We start from the raw sequence: 17,326 nt of genomic DNA, 5'->3' as shown, positions 1-17,326 counted from the left end.
CTTAAAAAAAGTTAGAAGAAGGAGAATGTGTATGCGCGTGCACGAGTGAGCAGAGGATTAGATTTCACTGTGAAGGCATGTTGAACAGTCGGTCAATTTCCTGCCACACGTTCAGTCTCCCCTCCCCATGACAAATTCCTCGATTTCCTCACAACACATTCCTGATGCATTATTGGTCATGGGCATTATATGGTCTCACATATTCTGTCTCTCGGAGTCTGGGAAGTATCAAGTTGCTTGTGTGTTTATGGGAGCAAGTAAAAAAGAAAGAAAGAACAAGTGAAAGAAAGATCAACATGGAAGCCAAGAATGTTTTATCTTCTAGTTGGGGAAGATATAGTGTCTTGTTAATGGAGTTTTCAAAGAAGTAAGAATGCTGGCTTGCTTTGTTCGAATTTCATGGCTTTTTTCGCTCTGTATTTAGAGTTGGAACCAGGTTGTGATGGGAAACCATGCTGCAAAGACTTTTATTGCATAAGTACATATAAAACACTATGTGTGTGTGTGTGTGTGTGTGTGTGTATATATATATATATATATATCGTAACATATATCATACATATATCATTGATCATAATATCCTATTAAATTGACTTGAAATCTGTGTTGGCCCTATCAGGTATGGCTTTAAAATGGTTTAGGTCAAATATGACTGAAGGGGACTTCTTTGTATCCTTGGATGACTTCTCTTTAAATACAAATGGCATAACCTATGGAGTCCCACAAGATTCCATTTAGGATCTTATTCTCTTTAGAATTCATTATGTAATATTCATACTTACCTAGCAGGTCCCTCACATCCTCGGCAGCTGGACTCTTGTTCGTGTCGAGGACCTCCACAAAAACATACAGGGAATTCGCCTTTAGTTACTGTGGCCTCCATCTCTGGAACAATCTGCCTTGCTTTTATTTTAGAAACCTTACCATTCACTACCTAGCTAAGGTCGTCTATCTAAGTCTTGTTCATCCTCTCTTTTACTTTTTATCAACTGTGTTCATTCACCAATAAACCAATAGGTTTAAATTTATGTAGGGCAGTGGCCTGTTGATGTGAGTAGAGGGCGCTAGTGTATTGTTCTGTGCCCTCAGCGGTTTTGCGAGTGGGGGCTATTTGTCCTAAGAAGGCCACCGTAGTTTGGGGTGTGTTGCCACGCAGGCGCCATTTCGGTCAGGTGTTCGTTATTCTGTGTTAAGGTAAGCTGCATGAACTGTGCTCTCCAGAAATGCAAATAATTATCTACAAATATGAACTTTTGTTCGACTATCCTGGTTACTGTGTTTAAGGGATATGATACAGGGTTATGTAAAATGTTTAATTGTTTAAAGCAGGTGTTCGTTATTCTGTGTTAAGGTGTTGCCAGGTCCCCGACCGTGTGAAAGTGCAATAAACGGCGGCGTGGTCCGAGCCGCAAATACGACAGCCGTGTCTGACTCGTCCCTCCTCTACACCCCCCAAACCAAACAAAAACACAACGCAGAGTCCCTGGGTGGAGTGGCCAGTTTACATTTACATTGAACATTTTATTAGTTTTATTCTGTAGTTTTGTTGAAATGGTCTTTAATTTTTAAGCAATTCTTCTTGAACTTCTTTTTTATTTATTTGTTTATTATAACATTTTATAATTTTATGACCTAGTTGACCTTTCGCCAAGTCCCGCCCCAAAACGGCCATTGTCCAATCACTCATCCTAGCAACCGTTACTATGTAAGCAAGGTCTGTCAAGCTTCAGACTCCTAGCAAGATGGTGAAATGCTGTGCCAATGTAACTCGGACAGTAGATACCCCAAGAGCTTGACCGGAGGAGTTGTGTTCTTTTCATTCCCAAAACCAGAAACACAACTGGAGCGGTGCGTACAATGGATTAAACCGTGTGGACGGCCCCACTCCCAGCTAAACGTGTCGAAGATAACGAAGCATACACATGTCTGCTCAAAGGTAAGGACGACCGTTTAACGTTAACTACGTACTGTGTTGTCTAGAACTAGAGGCAAGAACACAAATTGGACCAAAGTTATACCATGACAAGGTTATCATTGCCAGAACGTTACCCTCTAAGTTAAGTTCGGCGAGCCCCTTAGCTTTAGCCAACATTAGTTAACGTGTTAACACTAGCTATATTAGCTGTTGTTGTGTTGGGTCTCAATGCTTGGAGCTCCCTAACCTTGTAGTAATAATAATAATAATAATAATAATAATAAATTTAATTTATAATGCACTTTACATTTGAAGCAAATCTCAAAGTTCTACAATACACACATAGTATACGCACACAAAGCAACAAGTACTGTAAATCACAACAAAAGAAATCACGTTAAAAACGATATGAGGAAAAAAAGGAAAGCTTTAAGTCCTTTTTTAAAACTTTCAAGGGTCTGTGATGCCCTCAGATGGTCAGGAGAGGCATTCCATAGGCGGGGTGCAGCGGCACAGAAGGCTCTGTCGCCCATGGTGCTGAGCTTGGTCCTCGGGCAAAGGTGATTGTTACATTTTTTTGAGCGGAGGGATTTTGTAGGGGTTTGTGGGATGAGCAGTTCTTTGAGGTAGATGGGTGCGTTGCCATAGATGCACTGATGAGTGAGAAGAGAGATTTTATACTGAACTCTAGCGGAGATGGGAAGCCAGTGCAGTGAGTGTAGGATGGGAGTTATGTGTTCTGATTTTCGTACTCTCATCAGGATCCTAGCAGCGCTGTTCTGGACTTGTTGTAACTGCTGAAGGTGTTTACTGTGGGTCCCGATGAGAAGTGCGTTGCAGTAATAGTCCACGAGTAACTCGCCATCGGAGGGCTCCTGTCGGCTGGCCCAGCACCGGGCTCCTCCGGCCCTGCAGGTCCGGACCTACCAGGGAGGGATAGCGCGAAGGGCGGATCTTCCCGCGCTTCCTTCCCCCTGCCCACAGCTCCGGTGGTGAGACCGAGACGCCCCGTCTGCCCCAGCCGTCCCCGCACGCCCCCCACCCACCCAACTCCAGGGGTGGTGGTGGTTGTTGGGGACCCACCCAGCTCGAGCGGTGGGCCTCTGGAGAGCACAATATTTCTCAAACCCCTTTCCCATGCCCAGATGAGGGGGAGGCTCCGAGAAGGCGTCCGCCCGGGCGTGGTGCGCTGCAGACCGAGCCAGCCAGAGGTAGGGGGCTACCTGGTTGATCCTGCCAGTAGCATATGCTTGTCTCAAAGATTAAGCCATGCAAGTCTAAGTACACACGCCCGGTACAGTAAAACTGCAAATGGCTCATTAAATCAATTATGGTTCCTTTGATCGCTCCAACGTTACTTGGATAACTGTGGCAATTCTAGAACTAATACATGCCAACGAGCGCTGACCTCCGGGGATGCGTGCATTTTAATATTTTGAATATATCCCTCCACTGCATATTGTAACCCCCTTTTCCTCGATCTGGAAGATATCGCGGAGGTATTGCTTCATAAACTGTCACTGACACGCACCGGTATACCTCTTCCCATCATGGCACCCCCTCGCGCTTGACGGACCTAGCAACAGTAACTAAGGGGGGCGGGGCTCTGCAAAAGGTCAAATGTATTTATGTATTATCCATTTTGCTAGATTCTAGTCATTGTTGTCTATTCATGTTTTTTATTTGCTCCATGAAGCACCTTGGGCTGCAAGTTTGCATAAAAGTTGCTAAATAAATAAAGTTTTAGTCTAAGTTTAATTTGCAAGATATCCTGTTACCAATTAGAAACAATGTGATAGATCAATCTGCACTATATCCAACTCAATATTCTTATTTCATTATCTATACACCCTCAAACATGTCAGTATGCTAATATCTGTCCTGTTGATGTGATATTTCCATGTAACTGATACAGATTCTATCTGGTATTTATATCTCCTATTATTGAGCAAGAAGTCATCATTCACCAACTCAGTCATTACATGACTGAGGACAGAATACAAGGCAAGGTTATTGACATTATATCAGGTTACATTTACAGGAAGCGACCTGAGGAGATGTGCAACTAAACACAATAGATTGCCATTTTTGGCATGAAATAAGTAAGAATGAAACCTAAACTAATATCACTGTTAACACCTGTTTTTAATCCAATATTTTTATTCTAATATCAAAATGGCTGCTGTGAAAAAGGTCTATTATGTTTTCACAGTAAAAGTCCAGTTTTAATCACGCTGAATTAATAAAAGCTAGATGTTAGTGTTAGCTAGCTTGACAATAATGACACAGTTGTTCATAATAATCACCATGTAATTTTAAGGCTTTCCTCTGCTTTCCCTTCCCAACTCATCTAGGCACTTGCTCCATCCACCCAGTGTTATGGAGAATTTTATTCACAACACAATCAGTTCAGTCAGTGATGATGTCTTATGCTGAAAGGTTTATTGAATTATTCATTATTCATACTCAATCCATCTCTAGTAATAGGTATTTTCCAATTGGTCATTGTTCTACAAAAAAGAAATATGTTTAACCTTGGTGGCCTGACATTAATACCTAACTCTGCCAATGCTCCTGTGCTATCTACCTATCTATTATGTCTAGGGATTGGGACATTCCTATCCTCTGACCTTGGTTACAATAGTAAAGATCAGAATGGTGCCTCCTGTCCTAAACACAAACATACAGCTGCTTTGTATCTCAATGAGAAGTAACCAGTGTCCCCATAATAATCTCAGATTTAACACTATCCCTACTGTGACCTCAAAACATATGCTTGACATTGTGTAACCACCATTTGTGGCATACTAGACTAGAAAATTATTTCTTCTTCTGTTCCTCCTGGAAGACTGGTTTCTTTTGGTTGCGTTTATTGTTTATGTTACAGGTAGTTTTAGGTTTTAGCTTACCTCCATATATATAGATATATATTATATATATATATATATTAATATATATATATTATATATAAATATATACTACCTGTAACATAAAAATATTATAATATTTTTTTTTTTTCATGATGGCAAAATCTTCTTGGGCTCAAACTGCTTTGACAAGAATTTCCGTATCTCTTTTGACTGCACACCATAAAAAATGGGGTTGAGGCTCCCAGGGACAATATGAAACAAAATGCTACAGAGTTTTCTATAGTCTGAGTACTGAGGGAAACGATGCAGAATAATTACAACAAATCCACTGATCAACATAATTAGATACACAACTAAGTGAGTGCTGCAGGTCTTTAAGGCTTTACTGTTCAAAGACTTGTTGTTACTGGTCAGACAGACTACTGTAATCTTAGTATAGGTGAGAACCATGCTGCCTATAGAAGATGTTAATAGGACCACAGTGAAAGTGAGGCCATAGACATTATTAATAAACACACTCTCACAGGATAGTTTAAACAGCCCAGCATTGTCACAGTAAGGACTTTCGATAAAAGTCCTGCAATGGTTCAGCCGTACTGTCAGTCCAAGAAGAATCCCAACTAAAACAAAGGCCACTCCCCAGGCAGAAACTGTCAGCTCCATCACCATTTTGTTGGTCATTATGGCAGCGTAGCGCAGGGGATTGCAGATAGCCACATATCTGTCAAAGGTCATAATCATGAGCACAGTATGAGAAGCAGTACCAAACATGTGTGAAGTAAAAGCTTGAACCACACATTCATAATAACTTATGAGGCGCTCAGAGGGAGGCCGCAACATGTCTAATAGTAAACGGGGCAACATGATAGAGTTTCCAAGTATGTCATTGACTGACAGGTTGCAAAAAAGGAGATACATAGGCTGATGAAGGTTCTTGTCAGTGAAAACCAGAACAGTAATGCCCACATTTGCAACGATTATAAACAAGTAGGAAAAAAGGAGGAAAAGAAACACAGGGTATGTAGACTCCTTTGAGACATTTAACCCCTCCAGTTGTAATGTCAAGCTGTTGTAGGTGTAGTTTTCCATCCAACCTGAAAGAAAATAAAACAAACTTTAAATATCATCAGTAATGCCCAGGCAATCCAGTTGCGCAATGAATGGTAATGGTATGTACTTAGGTATAAGATTACATTGCATTTAGCAGACGCTTTTATCCAAAGCAACTTACAGAGGAGGACATAAGCTGAGAAAGGTGTAAAGGAGCACAGAATAGTTGTTAGTTTTGTTAGTTTTGTTAGGCAGGGAAGCATTCTCGAAACAGAAAGGTTTTTACAAGTTTTTTAAAGGTCGAAAGGGATAAGACATGTATATAAGACAGAATAGAGAGTAGTATTTTGTTGTTGCTGTTGTTGTTCAGGGAGTCTATCCTGAAAGCATTAAGAATGAAAGCTGAAGTAAATGTACTTGACATTTATTTTGAATTTGATCAAAAGTTATGAAAACTAAATTAATGAAAAAAATTAATTGAGAAATCTATGCATCAGATCAATTTAACTTAAATAATAAATAAATATAAATATAAATAATAAATATGTGTATACTCAGCAGATCAGATATTGCAGAGGTAAACATTTCTACATACATACAAATATTTCACCTTTAATTAGACAATGTGAAAAGAAAAAGAAAGTTTTAATAAAAATATAAATCAGTGATGCCTATTTTAAGTGTCTCCGGTTTGGCTTCTTTTTCTTGAGTCTCCTTGATCATTGCTGGTAATAGCTACCAACTTCTGAATATCTCCTCTGTTGTGATTTTTTGTAGACTTGATAGTATCTTCAGGGTATTCAATTATCACTTCAGTTAATTTATGATGCAACAAAAATAAATTATGCTGCAACTGTCAACAAGCTAGGATATACAGGTTTTACCTCTGAGACACAAAGTAAGAGGACATTTTGTGTCACCTTGGTCACCTTCCCTTCCACCAGAACTTCTCACTCGTTTTTTTTTGACCAGACTAAATTATCCAGCCCCAAATTTAGGTTTCTTGCAATTAAGGGGAATTTTAATTTGATGTTTTGCTGTTGCTTTATTGTTTCCTATGTTTATTTAGATCACAAAATATAAATGGACCATTATACAAAGGAATATACAATAACAAATTGGGCTCTACTCACTTTCTATCAACAAATCAGTTCACAGACAGAACCATGTTTTTAATATTTGATTTACATTGCATTTAGCAGACGCTTTTATCCAAAGCGACTTACAGAGGAGGACATAAGCTGAGAAAGGTGTTTCAGATTTGTGATTGTGCGCTCTTCTTATACTTTACATTTCTGAATCTTTATCTGTATCCTTTGCCTTAAAACGTAGTTTGTTGGTAACATTTATTTATGGATTGACACTAGAGTTGCCACGATACCAAATTGAGTAACCATGATACTATACGAAACAAAGTATCACGATTCTGGATATTATTGCGATTTTTTAATTATTATTATTTTTATGAAATGCAATGTATTTATACAAGTTCTAAATACTTATTAATTACTTATAATGTTGTTTGGTGCATGATAAACATAATACTGGTGTTATAAATTCCCTTAGAGAGTAGTTATATGCATATAAGTAATATGTTAATTTGTTTAAATATAAGCTTGATTTGAATATCTGCGTAATTTCAGTCAGGCATCTTTTAGTTAGTCTGTTTGGCGTCAGGCAGTTTACGGGGACAGCTACGTTTACGTTTGTTAGGGGTCCTATCAGAGTCAGCGTTGCAGACAGGTGTATGTATTGATGGTCCGCTAAAAGTTCGTATTAAAAGGTTAACAACGTCAACGGTGTCCTTCTTGCTCTCTAACCGGAGTACGCTCACAGGTGAAGAATCCCTAGCACAACAGTTTTCCCTCATTAATTCCCCAATATTGGTCCTTCGAGCCGGATCTCTTCACTCGGCGCGTTCGGAGCGAGAGAGCGACATCTTCCCGCTCATCTCGAAAGCTACCAGGTTAGCCTTCCACAGTCCCTCGTTGCTCACGGGGCCTGCGCCAGAGACCGAGGTGAAAGCGTCGGCGCTCAGCAGCTGCAGTCATCCAGCCTACAGACCAAGTCTGTTCGTATGGCGGACCAGCCGCACGGAGCGTGCGCTTCCTCCTCACCTCGTCTTTCATCGCAAGTAACAGCCAACAAAGCGAGCGAGTGGAACATGGCGATGCATAGTAGAGAAGCTTCAAGCAGCAGCGACTCCGGTGCCAGGTAGTAGGCAGGAGAGCTACACACTGACTCAATCTCTGCCATCAACTGTGACATCTCCACGGGCACTGCCTCCCCCCACTACAATGTGGCCATGCTACAGCCTAGTCCTCAAGCATTACAAACAGTGAGTTACACAAGTTCACAGACACCAGCTACATCTGGCTACCAGTCTAACCAGTCCTCCACACTGATGGTTAGCAATGTACATGACCGAGTGCCACCAGCTGCACAGCTCCAATACCTGCCCATGCAGACGACACCAGTAAATCCAGCACCAGTGCAGCAACACATGCCACTCATGTCTGCACAGCCTGCATATCAACCACCCCTGATAGCATCAGCTCCGTATCCTGCATCACAGCTACCTGTTACAGCGGCTACTCAGCCAGTTATCAATCCACTGCCCTTCAGCCTGGCCATTTCCCTTGGGACAGTCTATCAGCCTCCATCAACCATCTGTACACACCAAATACACCAGTCGCCACTGCCACAACAGAATCAACAGCTGCAACTCTACCAGCCTCCGTCTGCCCACTCAGCCAGCCTATCAACTGGTGCCTGTCCCACCTGGTTTCACCCTACAACATCCCTACAACATCTACCGGTTCAGTACAGCCAGTCCCAGTATGCACCACTGCAGGTACCATACACCGTCCAGTCAACCAGACAGCCAGTTCCAGTACCTCAACTGCCTAAGTTGATACATGACAGTGAGAGAGAGTTTGCTGACTTAAAATGTCTCTGGACCATCTGCTCAATCCACACACTGAACTTTCTGAGCACTACAAATACTGCCATGCAAGCTTTGCAGAGACAGTACGGGCAGCCGCATCAGTTAGCACAAAGTGAGATTGCAGCCATCCTGAACTCTCCTGATCTCAAATCAGGAGACCCCAAAACCTTCCAGAGCTTCGCCCTCAACGTTGATCTGCTAGTGGGAATGCTAACTTCAGTGGAAGGGCCAAATGGGATGGAAGTGATGTCTACTGGCCATGTTGACCGGCTCCTTAGCAAACTCCCCAGACACATGAGAGACAACTTTGTGGAGCATCTTCAGGTTCAGGGGCGCCTCAGCAACAGCAGCCTCAACCCATACAACCTCAGAGACCTCGCAGAGTGGCTCAAGGTGAAGGCAGAAGCTCAGAGACTGTCCGCAAAAATGGCACAGTGCCATCGAGCTGAAGGAGCACAACCTGCCAAAAGAGACAGACCTGTCCCTACTCCCCGGCCTCGGACTTAGCCTGTCTCTGTGTATCATGGTGTAGACCAGTCCAAATCAGCTGAGACACCTCAGCCAGCAGCTAAGCAGCAAAGGTTTAAAAGGATGTGTCTCTTCTGTAAGAGTACAGAGCACTATCTGTCACAGTGCCCAGACATTATTCAATGCTCAACACAAGAAATTGAGAAGTGGATAGCAGATGGCAAGCGCTGTCACAACTGCGGCCGTACGAACCACGACCAAGAGAGCTGTACCTTAAAGAGACCATGCAGTGAATGTAAGGAAATCCACCTGAGAGTGTTGCATAATGTCGCCAGGCCAGGCCCACGTGTCTACCTCATCACACCCAGAGACTGCACCTCAGCTGCTACCTCTATGCAAGGAGGCAAAGTATATCTCAAGGTGGTGCCAATCATTGTTCGTCATGGGACAAAATCACTGCAGACCTATGCGATCCTCGATGATGGGGCTGAACTCACCATAATACTGCCAGCTGCAGTTCGACACCTGGGGCTCAGAGGCAGAGCTGAATCCCTCACCCTGCAGACTGTTTGTCAGGATGTTGTTGACCTCGTTGGAGCATCAGTTGACTTCTATGTAGCCTCTCCAGCAACGCCTTTAAAACAGCACCTGGTTGAGAGAGCCTACACAGCAGGTGACTTACCCTGACAGAGCAGTCCTACCCAATAGTAGCTCTCCAGAGACGCTACCACCACCTGAGAGGGTTACAACTGCAGAGCTTCAACAATGTGCACCCCCTGCTGCTTATTGGTGCAGATTGTACTCACCAGATCATGGCCACAGAACCTGTGAGGTTTGGCCCAAAGGGAGGACCTGTAGCCATCCATACAGCGCTTGGCTGGGCACTCCAGGGTCCAAATGGTTCCCAGGTTCACGCTGCCTCATGCTACTACACCGCCTTCAGGCCAACGCCAGATGACATCTATCAACACGTCGAACACCTCTGGCAGCTTGATGTGCTTCCATTCCATAGTGAGCGGCTAGCAGTGCGGTCCCGCCTGGACCAGGAGGCAGTGGGAGTCTTGGAAGCACACACAAAGAGGGTGAAGGTTGGTGACACCCTTTGGTACGCCACACCTCTGCTCTGGGTAAAGGGAACACCACCACTGAAAGCAGATGTTGAAGCAGTGATGCCAAAGGGCAACATATGAGTACTTCCAATTATGTCACTGGCTGACAGGTTGCAAAAAAGGAGATACATAGGCTAGTGCAGGTTCTTGTCAATAAAAATTAAAAACAAAATGCAGATATTCATCACCATTATAACAATGTAGGAAATTAAGAACAAGACAAAGACAGGGTATGTGTGGAAGCCTTTCTGACATTTAAGCCTTCTAACTGGAGTGTGAAGCTGTTGTAGGTGTAGTTTTTCATCAACCTGAAATACAAATAACAATATTCTATGAATGTTAGGAAACTAATAAAGTATTGGTAATCTAGATGTCAGAGACATTTGGTATACTAAATGACAAGCAACAAACAAAAACAGAAACAGTCCACACAAAGTCCCATAAAATAAAAATAACAACAATAACACATGACATAACATATCTTTATCATATCTTTACATATATTTTGAATACTTTTAGAGAATATGAAAATGCATTTTTTCATGCTTGTAATACTATAATACCTACTTTATGACTTAGTTTCATCTGTCTTTAGTTATCACTACAAGCAGACAGTACTCTCCAGCAACAAAGACCTGTTTTTTGTTCTTTAGGGCTTCCGTACACAATGACTGCGATTTTTCATAACAATGTGAGTTGTGGAGTCATGAGACCGCAGCACACTCTTTCACTTTCTGTCAGTCCGGGGTCTGTCAGGCCCAGGTTGGAGAAGTTGGACATGTCATTGATATCTGTCTCTCTCTTTGCATGGTAGAGTCTTAACTTACAAATGTGGATATAGCCGCAACCTGTTTTTACCGACAACAGTTTTCTGAAGTGTTCCTGAGCCGACATAGTAATATCCTTTCTACAATCATGTCAGTCTTTGATGCAATCCTACCAGAAGTGGCATAGGTCTCCGGCATTCATTGGTGGTTTTAGGCCTTGCCCTTTCATCCTCTGAATCTTTTAATGATATTATGGATTGTGGATAAAACTTGTATTGAAATTGTATGTCGAGAAACTTTGTTTTTAATAAGTTATCAGTCTGTGAAGGTAGACAGTTGCATTGGTTTACTACTTGCTGGCAATCTTGGGAAATGGAAACATTTCTGGTTGAGTGAAAAATCTTTATGGTGCGATGTCCACACATGCTGGTCATCAGAGAAAGGTCTTATTTTAATCCCTCAGCATTAACTTATTTTGTTGCTCTCTAGTCAGGGAGCCAGCTGGCAGACTTTTTGAGCTTCAGACACTAATGTGTTTACACTCTCGGTTAGCTCCTTACTAACCAGCAGAGAGCTTGAGGGACGCAAAGCGCTTGTGTTGCAGCCATAATCCTCTGTTGTAGTTTCTTCATGCATTTCGGCATGCGTTGTGCTGATCTCACTGATGTTCAGAGACCCATCAGGTCTGAACGTAGAGCGGAAAAGAAAGAGAAGGAGCAAAATGGCAACCTAAAGCTTTGTTGACCAGGTCAGGATGTATGGCTACAGTCACAAGAACTTACCTGAGGAGAGGTGTACCTGTAGACAACAAGAAAAACACAGTTCACAGACATAGACAATATCATATGTTTCATGATTTCTTTGTAATTATGCTGTGTACTAATAATCTGTAGTATTTACTTCAAGTAGAACTTGTACAATGAAAATGGAGTCAAGCATACTTTGCTATTGACATTTATTGACACATTTGTGTACATAACTTGGTTTGGTTTTATATAATTATTTTGAATCATTTGTTAAAAAAAAAAGATTAGTATTAATTAGTGGTATTATTTTTTCACACAATAACAAGTATTTTTTGGACTGAAATACTTTCGTATCTCTCTGGACTGCACACCATAAATAATTGAGTTGAGGGTGCCAGGGACTAAAACAAACAGAATGAATGAAAGTTTTCTGTAGTCAGAGTACTGAGGGAAACGATGCAGAATAATTACAACAAATCCACTGAATGACATGATCAGATACACAGCTAAGTGAGTGCTGCAGGTCTTCAAGGCTTTACTGTTCAAAGACTTGTTTTTACTGGTCAGACAAACCACTGCAATCTTAGTGTAAGTGAGAACCATGCTGCCTATAGAACCTACGTACAGGACCACAGTAAATGTGAGGCCATAGACATTATTAATAAACACACTCTCACATGAGAGTTTAAACAAGGAGGCATTGTCACAGTAAGAATTCATGATCATAGTCCTGCATCGGTTCAGCCGTATGGTCAGCCCAAGAAGAATCCCAACCAAAACAAAGGCCACACCCCAGGCAGAAACTGTCAGCTTCATCACCATCTTGTTAGTCATTATTGTTGAATAGCGTAGTGGATAGCAGATGGCCACATATCTGTCAAAAGCCATAATCATAAGCACAGTGTGGGAGGTGGTACCAAACAACTGTGTAATGAAAGCTTGGACCACACATGCATAATAACTGATGAGACGCTCAGAAGGAGGCCGCAAAATATCTGCAAGCAAACGAGGAAACATATTTGTACATCCAATTATGTCACTGAGTGACAAGTTGCAAAATATGAAATACATAGGCTGGTGAAGTTTTTTGTTAATAAAAATCAGAACTGAAATGCCAATATTCATAACAACTGAAACAATGTAGAAAATTAACAACAAGAAAAAGGAAGGGTAAATGTAATCCTTTGTGATATTTAAGCCTTCCATCTGGAGTGTGTAGCTGTTGTAGGTGTAGTTTTCCATCAACCTGAAATAAAAATAACAATATTCTTTGAATGTTAGGATATTGATAGACTTGTAGCAATCCAGACGTCAGAGATACTTAATGAACTAAATGACAAAAGTGACTGCTCAACAAAGCGTGTAAAAAATGAAGGTTTTAGGCTTGTAATACAATGATACCTATGACTTAGGTTTATAAGCCTTTATCACTACTGTCAGTCAATCCTCTCCAGCAACAATCAAGATCTATTTTTTCCATCCTCCCTCCCTCCCTGGATCCCTACCAGTTTGCATATCAGGCCAACCGGTCCACAGATGATGCAATCTCCACTGCCCTCCACTCAGCTCTCACTCATGTTAAGCGTGTTCGTTGTTTTGCAAGTAAGGAGAACTCAAAGTCGAAAGTCCGAGAATTAAAAGCACATGTACATGGACTCTCTTTGTTCTAGAAACCACAGTTCACTGACTCTAAGAGTGAGCGAGTTGCTGCAGCCAATGTCCCAAAAAGAAGTGTAGCACAGTATTTATATGAGAATGTGCTACTATCTTATTGATCTAGAGGTGCTGAAGGGGAGGAGCCATAATTTAAACTTAGCTCCCCCCTGATTGGTCCATCTCTCCAATCGGAAGGGGTCAGCAACCTGGGGAGGAAGAGCCCTACACTTCCTGTCCTGACTAATAACTTCCTTTCACATTAAGAGCATGCTATTATATTACACCCTAGATGTGCAGATCTTTAACAACAACAACCTAACCAACCACACTCTTAATGTGCCAACACTTATTATGTGAGTGAGCGGATCATAACACATATGTTAAGTAATATAACAACACTCATTGTTTTCTGATATAATGCAGCACTTCAGAATCAGAATCAGAATTAATTTTATTCACTATGCAAGTTTACACAAACACAGAATTTACTGTGGCAGGATTGAGCATACACAGAACATACATGGAAAAGAAAAGATAAACTGGTATAGAAATAAAAATAAAATAAGGCGTATAAAATATAAAATATGGAGGGGAATGGATATGTACAGTACAGAAGTGCAGATCAGTGTCATAAAGTGTCATGTGCAAAGTTCAGTGCAATTGCTGGGTGGGGGCGGGGGGTTAATTGAGTGACAGTGTCATTCTGAGTCCTTGGCCCTGTTGAAGAGGACAATTGCAGAGGGGTAGAAGCTTTTCCCATGGTGCGAGGTTTTGGTCCTGATGGACCGCAGCCTTCTGCCAGAGGGGAGCAGCTGGAGCAGAGAGTGTCCAGGGTGGGAGGTGTCGGCCACAATCTTCCTCACTTGCCTCACGGACCTCGAGGTGTGCAGGTCCTCGAGGGACGGCAGGTTGCAGCCTATCACGTTCTCAGCAGCTCGGATGATACGCTGTAGTCTGCACTTGTCCTTGGCAGTGGCAGCAGCAAACCAGACGGTGATGGAGGAGGTGAGGATGGACTCAATGATGGCACTGTAGAATTGCTCCATCATTGTCTTTGGCAGGTTGATTTTTTTCAGCTGCTGCAGGAAGTACATCCTTTGCTGTGCCTTCTTGATGAGTGAGCTGATGTTCAGCTCCCACTTGAGGTCCTGGGAGAGGATGGTGCCCAGGAAGCGGAAGGACTCCACCCTGTTGACCTGGGAGTCACACAGGGTGATGGGGGGAGTGGGGCTGGATCCTTCCTGAAGTCAACAACCATCTCCACTGTCTTTAGAGCGTTTAGCTCCAGGTTGTTCTGGCCACACCAGGTCACCAGGTTGTCCACTTCCCACCTGTAGTCAGACTCATCCCCACCAGAGATGAGCCCAATAAGGGTGGTGTCGTCTGCAAACTTCAGGAGCTTGACAGATGGGTGACTGGAGGTGCAGCTGTTGGTGTACAGGGAGAAGGGCAGAGGGGAAAGGACGCAGCCTTGAGGAGATCCGGTGCTGATGGACCTGTCCGACAGGAAGTCTGTGATCCACCTGCAGGTGGGGTCAGGCACGTTCAGCTGAGAGAGCTTGTCTTGGAGCAGGGCCGGGATGATGGTGTTGAAGGCAGAGCTGAAGTCCACAAACAAGATGCTGGCATAGGAGTTTGGGGAGTCCAGATGCTGGAGGGTGAAGTGGAGGGCCATGTTAACTGCGTCGTCCACAGACCTGTTGGCTCTGTAGACGAACTGCAGGGGGTCCAGGAGGGGGTCCGTGATGTCTTTGAGGTGTGACAGCACCAGACGCTCAAAGGACTTCATTACCACAGATGTCAGGGCGACGGGTCTGTAGTCGTTCAGCCCTGATGATCTGGGCTTCTTGGGCACGGGGATGATGGTGGAGGATTTGAGGTAGGCTGGCACGTGGCATGTCATCAGGGAGGTGTTGAAGATGTTGGTGAACACCGGAGACAGCTGGTCAGCGCAGTGCTTCAGCGTGGCAGGGGAGGCAGCGTCCGGCCCACCTGCTTTGCGTGTGATCAAACAAGATGGCGCCGTACATGGCCGCCTCTGTGAAATATTTATCCCTAACACTCACCTGGACACTAAGGACTCACATGTGAGGATGCTGTTCATAGACTTCAGTTCAGCTTTCAATACGATCATCCCCAAGCAGCTGATACAAAAACTGGACTGTTTAGGACTAAACACCTCACCCTGCAACTTGTTGCTGGACTTCCTGACCGGAAGACCACAGGCAGGTCGGGTTCGGCAGCAACATATCCAGCACCATCACACTGAACACAGGGGCTCCCCAAGGATGCGTGCTCAGCCCCTTACTCTTCACCCTGCTGACCCACGACTGCACACCTACACGCAACAGCAACCTCTTCATTAAGTTTGCGGACAACACTACTGTGGTGGGGCTCATCAACAACAACGATGAGTGAAACTACAGGGATGAGGTGAGCCAACTGACGAAGTTGTGCTGAGACAACAATCTCTATCTGAACGTGGAGAAGACGAAGGAGATTGTTGTCGACTTCCGGAGAGCCTCCACCCGGCACCATCCACTGACCATCAACGGTGCTGCTGTGGAGAGAGTGAGCAGCACCAGGTTCCTGGGTGTGCACCTCACTGAGGATCTCTCCTGGAGCAGCAACACTGCATCACTGGCCAGGAAAGTTCAGCAGCGCCTCTACTTCCTCCGCAGACTTAGAAGAGCCAGAGCACCAGTCCCCATCTTGCAGACTTTTTACCGTGGAACCACCGAGAGCATCCTGACCAGCTGCATCACTGTGTGGTATGGCAGCTGCACTGCATCCTGCAAGAAGACCCTGCAGCGCATAGTGAGAGCAGCTGAGAGGATCATCGGTGCCCCCCTCCCCTCCCTCCAGGACACTTACAGCATACGTCTGGGCCGCAAAGCACTCAGCATTGCGGGCGACTTCAAACACCCACCCACCCTCGCACGTGCGCACGTCGCGGTAGGCGCTGGATGCCGTCCCATGGGCATCGCACACCCGTCCGTCAAGTGTAGAGCAGGTACCAAACAACTGTGTAATGAAAGCTTGAACCACACATTCATAATAGCTGATGAGACGCTCAGATGGAGAAAGCAAAATATCTGCAAGCAAACGGGGCAAAATATGAGTACTTCCAATTATGTCACTGGCTGACAGGTTGCAAAAAAAGAGATACATAGGCTGGTGCAGGTTCTTGTCAATAAAAATTAAAAGCAAAATGCATATATTCATCACCATTATAACAATGTAGGAAATTAAGAACAAGACAAAGACAGGGTATGTGTGGAAGCCTTTCTGACATTTAAGCCTTCTAACTGGAGTGTGAAGCTGTTGTAGGTGTAGTTTTTCATCAACCTGAAATACAAATAACAATATTCTATGAATGTTAGGAAACTAATAAAGTATTGGTAATCTAGATGTCAGAGACATTTGGTATACTAAATGACAAGCAACAAACAAAAACAGAAACAGTCCACACAAAGTCCCATAAAATAAAAATAACAACAATAACACATGACATAACATATCTTTATCATATCTTTACATATATTTTGAATACTTTTAGAGAATATGAAAATGCATTTTTTCATGCTTGTAATACTATAATACCTACTTTATGACTTAGTTTCATCTGTCTTTAGTTATCACTACAAGCAGACAGTACTCTCCAGCAACAAAGACCTGTTTTTTGTTCTTTAGGGCTTCCGTACACAATGACTGCGATTTTCCATAACAATGTGAGTTGTGGAGTCATGAGACCGCAGCACACTCTTTCACTTTCTGTCAGTCCGGGGTCTGTCAGGC

General features: G+C 43.2%; 2 protein-coding genes across 2 annotated transcripts; both read right to left on the bottom strand.

Annotated features, from left to right (window-relative positions):
* Positions 1-4,932: 4,932 nt before the first annotated feature.
* Positions 4,933-5,874, bottom strand: LOC104939513 (olfactory receptor 146-like). The gene has a single exon (XM_010756063.3). It carries the CDS (start codon positions 5,872-5,874, stop codon positions 4,933-4,935), a length of 942 nt encoding a protein of 313 aa, XP_010754365.3.
* Positions 5,875-11,615: 5,741 nt separating this feature from the next.
* On the bottom strand, positions 11,616-13,408 carry LOC113744375 (olfactory receptor 52N5-like). The gene is made up of 4 exons (XM_027273760.1): positions 13,378-13,408; positions 12,211-13,118; positions 11,909-11,924; positions 11,616-11,811 (listed from the first exon to the last, which is right to left on the bottom strand). The coding sequence occupies exons 2-4, from the start codon at positions 13,112-13,114 to the stop codon at positions 11,616-11,618; spliced, it is 1,116 nt and encodes a 371-aa protein (XP_027129561.1). The 5' UTR covers positions 13,115-13,118; positions 13,378-13,408.
* Between the last annotated feature and the right edge of the window lie 3,918 nt (positions 13,409-17,326).

This window comes from Larimichthys crocea, chromosome XXII (genome assembly GCF_000972845.2).
Source record: "Larimichthys crocea isolate SSNF chromosome XXII, L_crocea_2.0, whole genome shotgun sequence".
NCBI lineage: Eukaryota > Metazoa > Chordata > Actinopteri > Sciaenidae > Larimichthys > Larimichthys crocea.
Note: the sequence above shows the minus strand (reverse complement) of the source record. Positions and strands in the feature narration are given on the sequence as shown.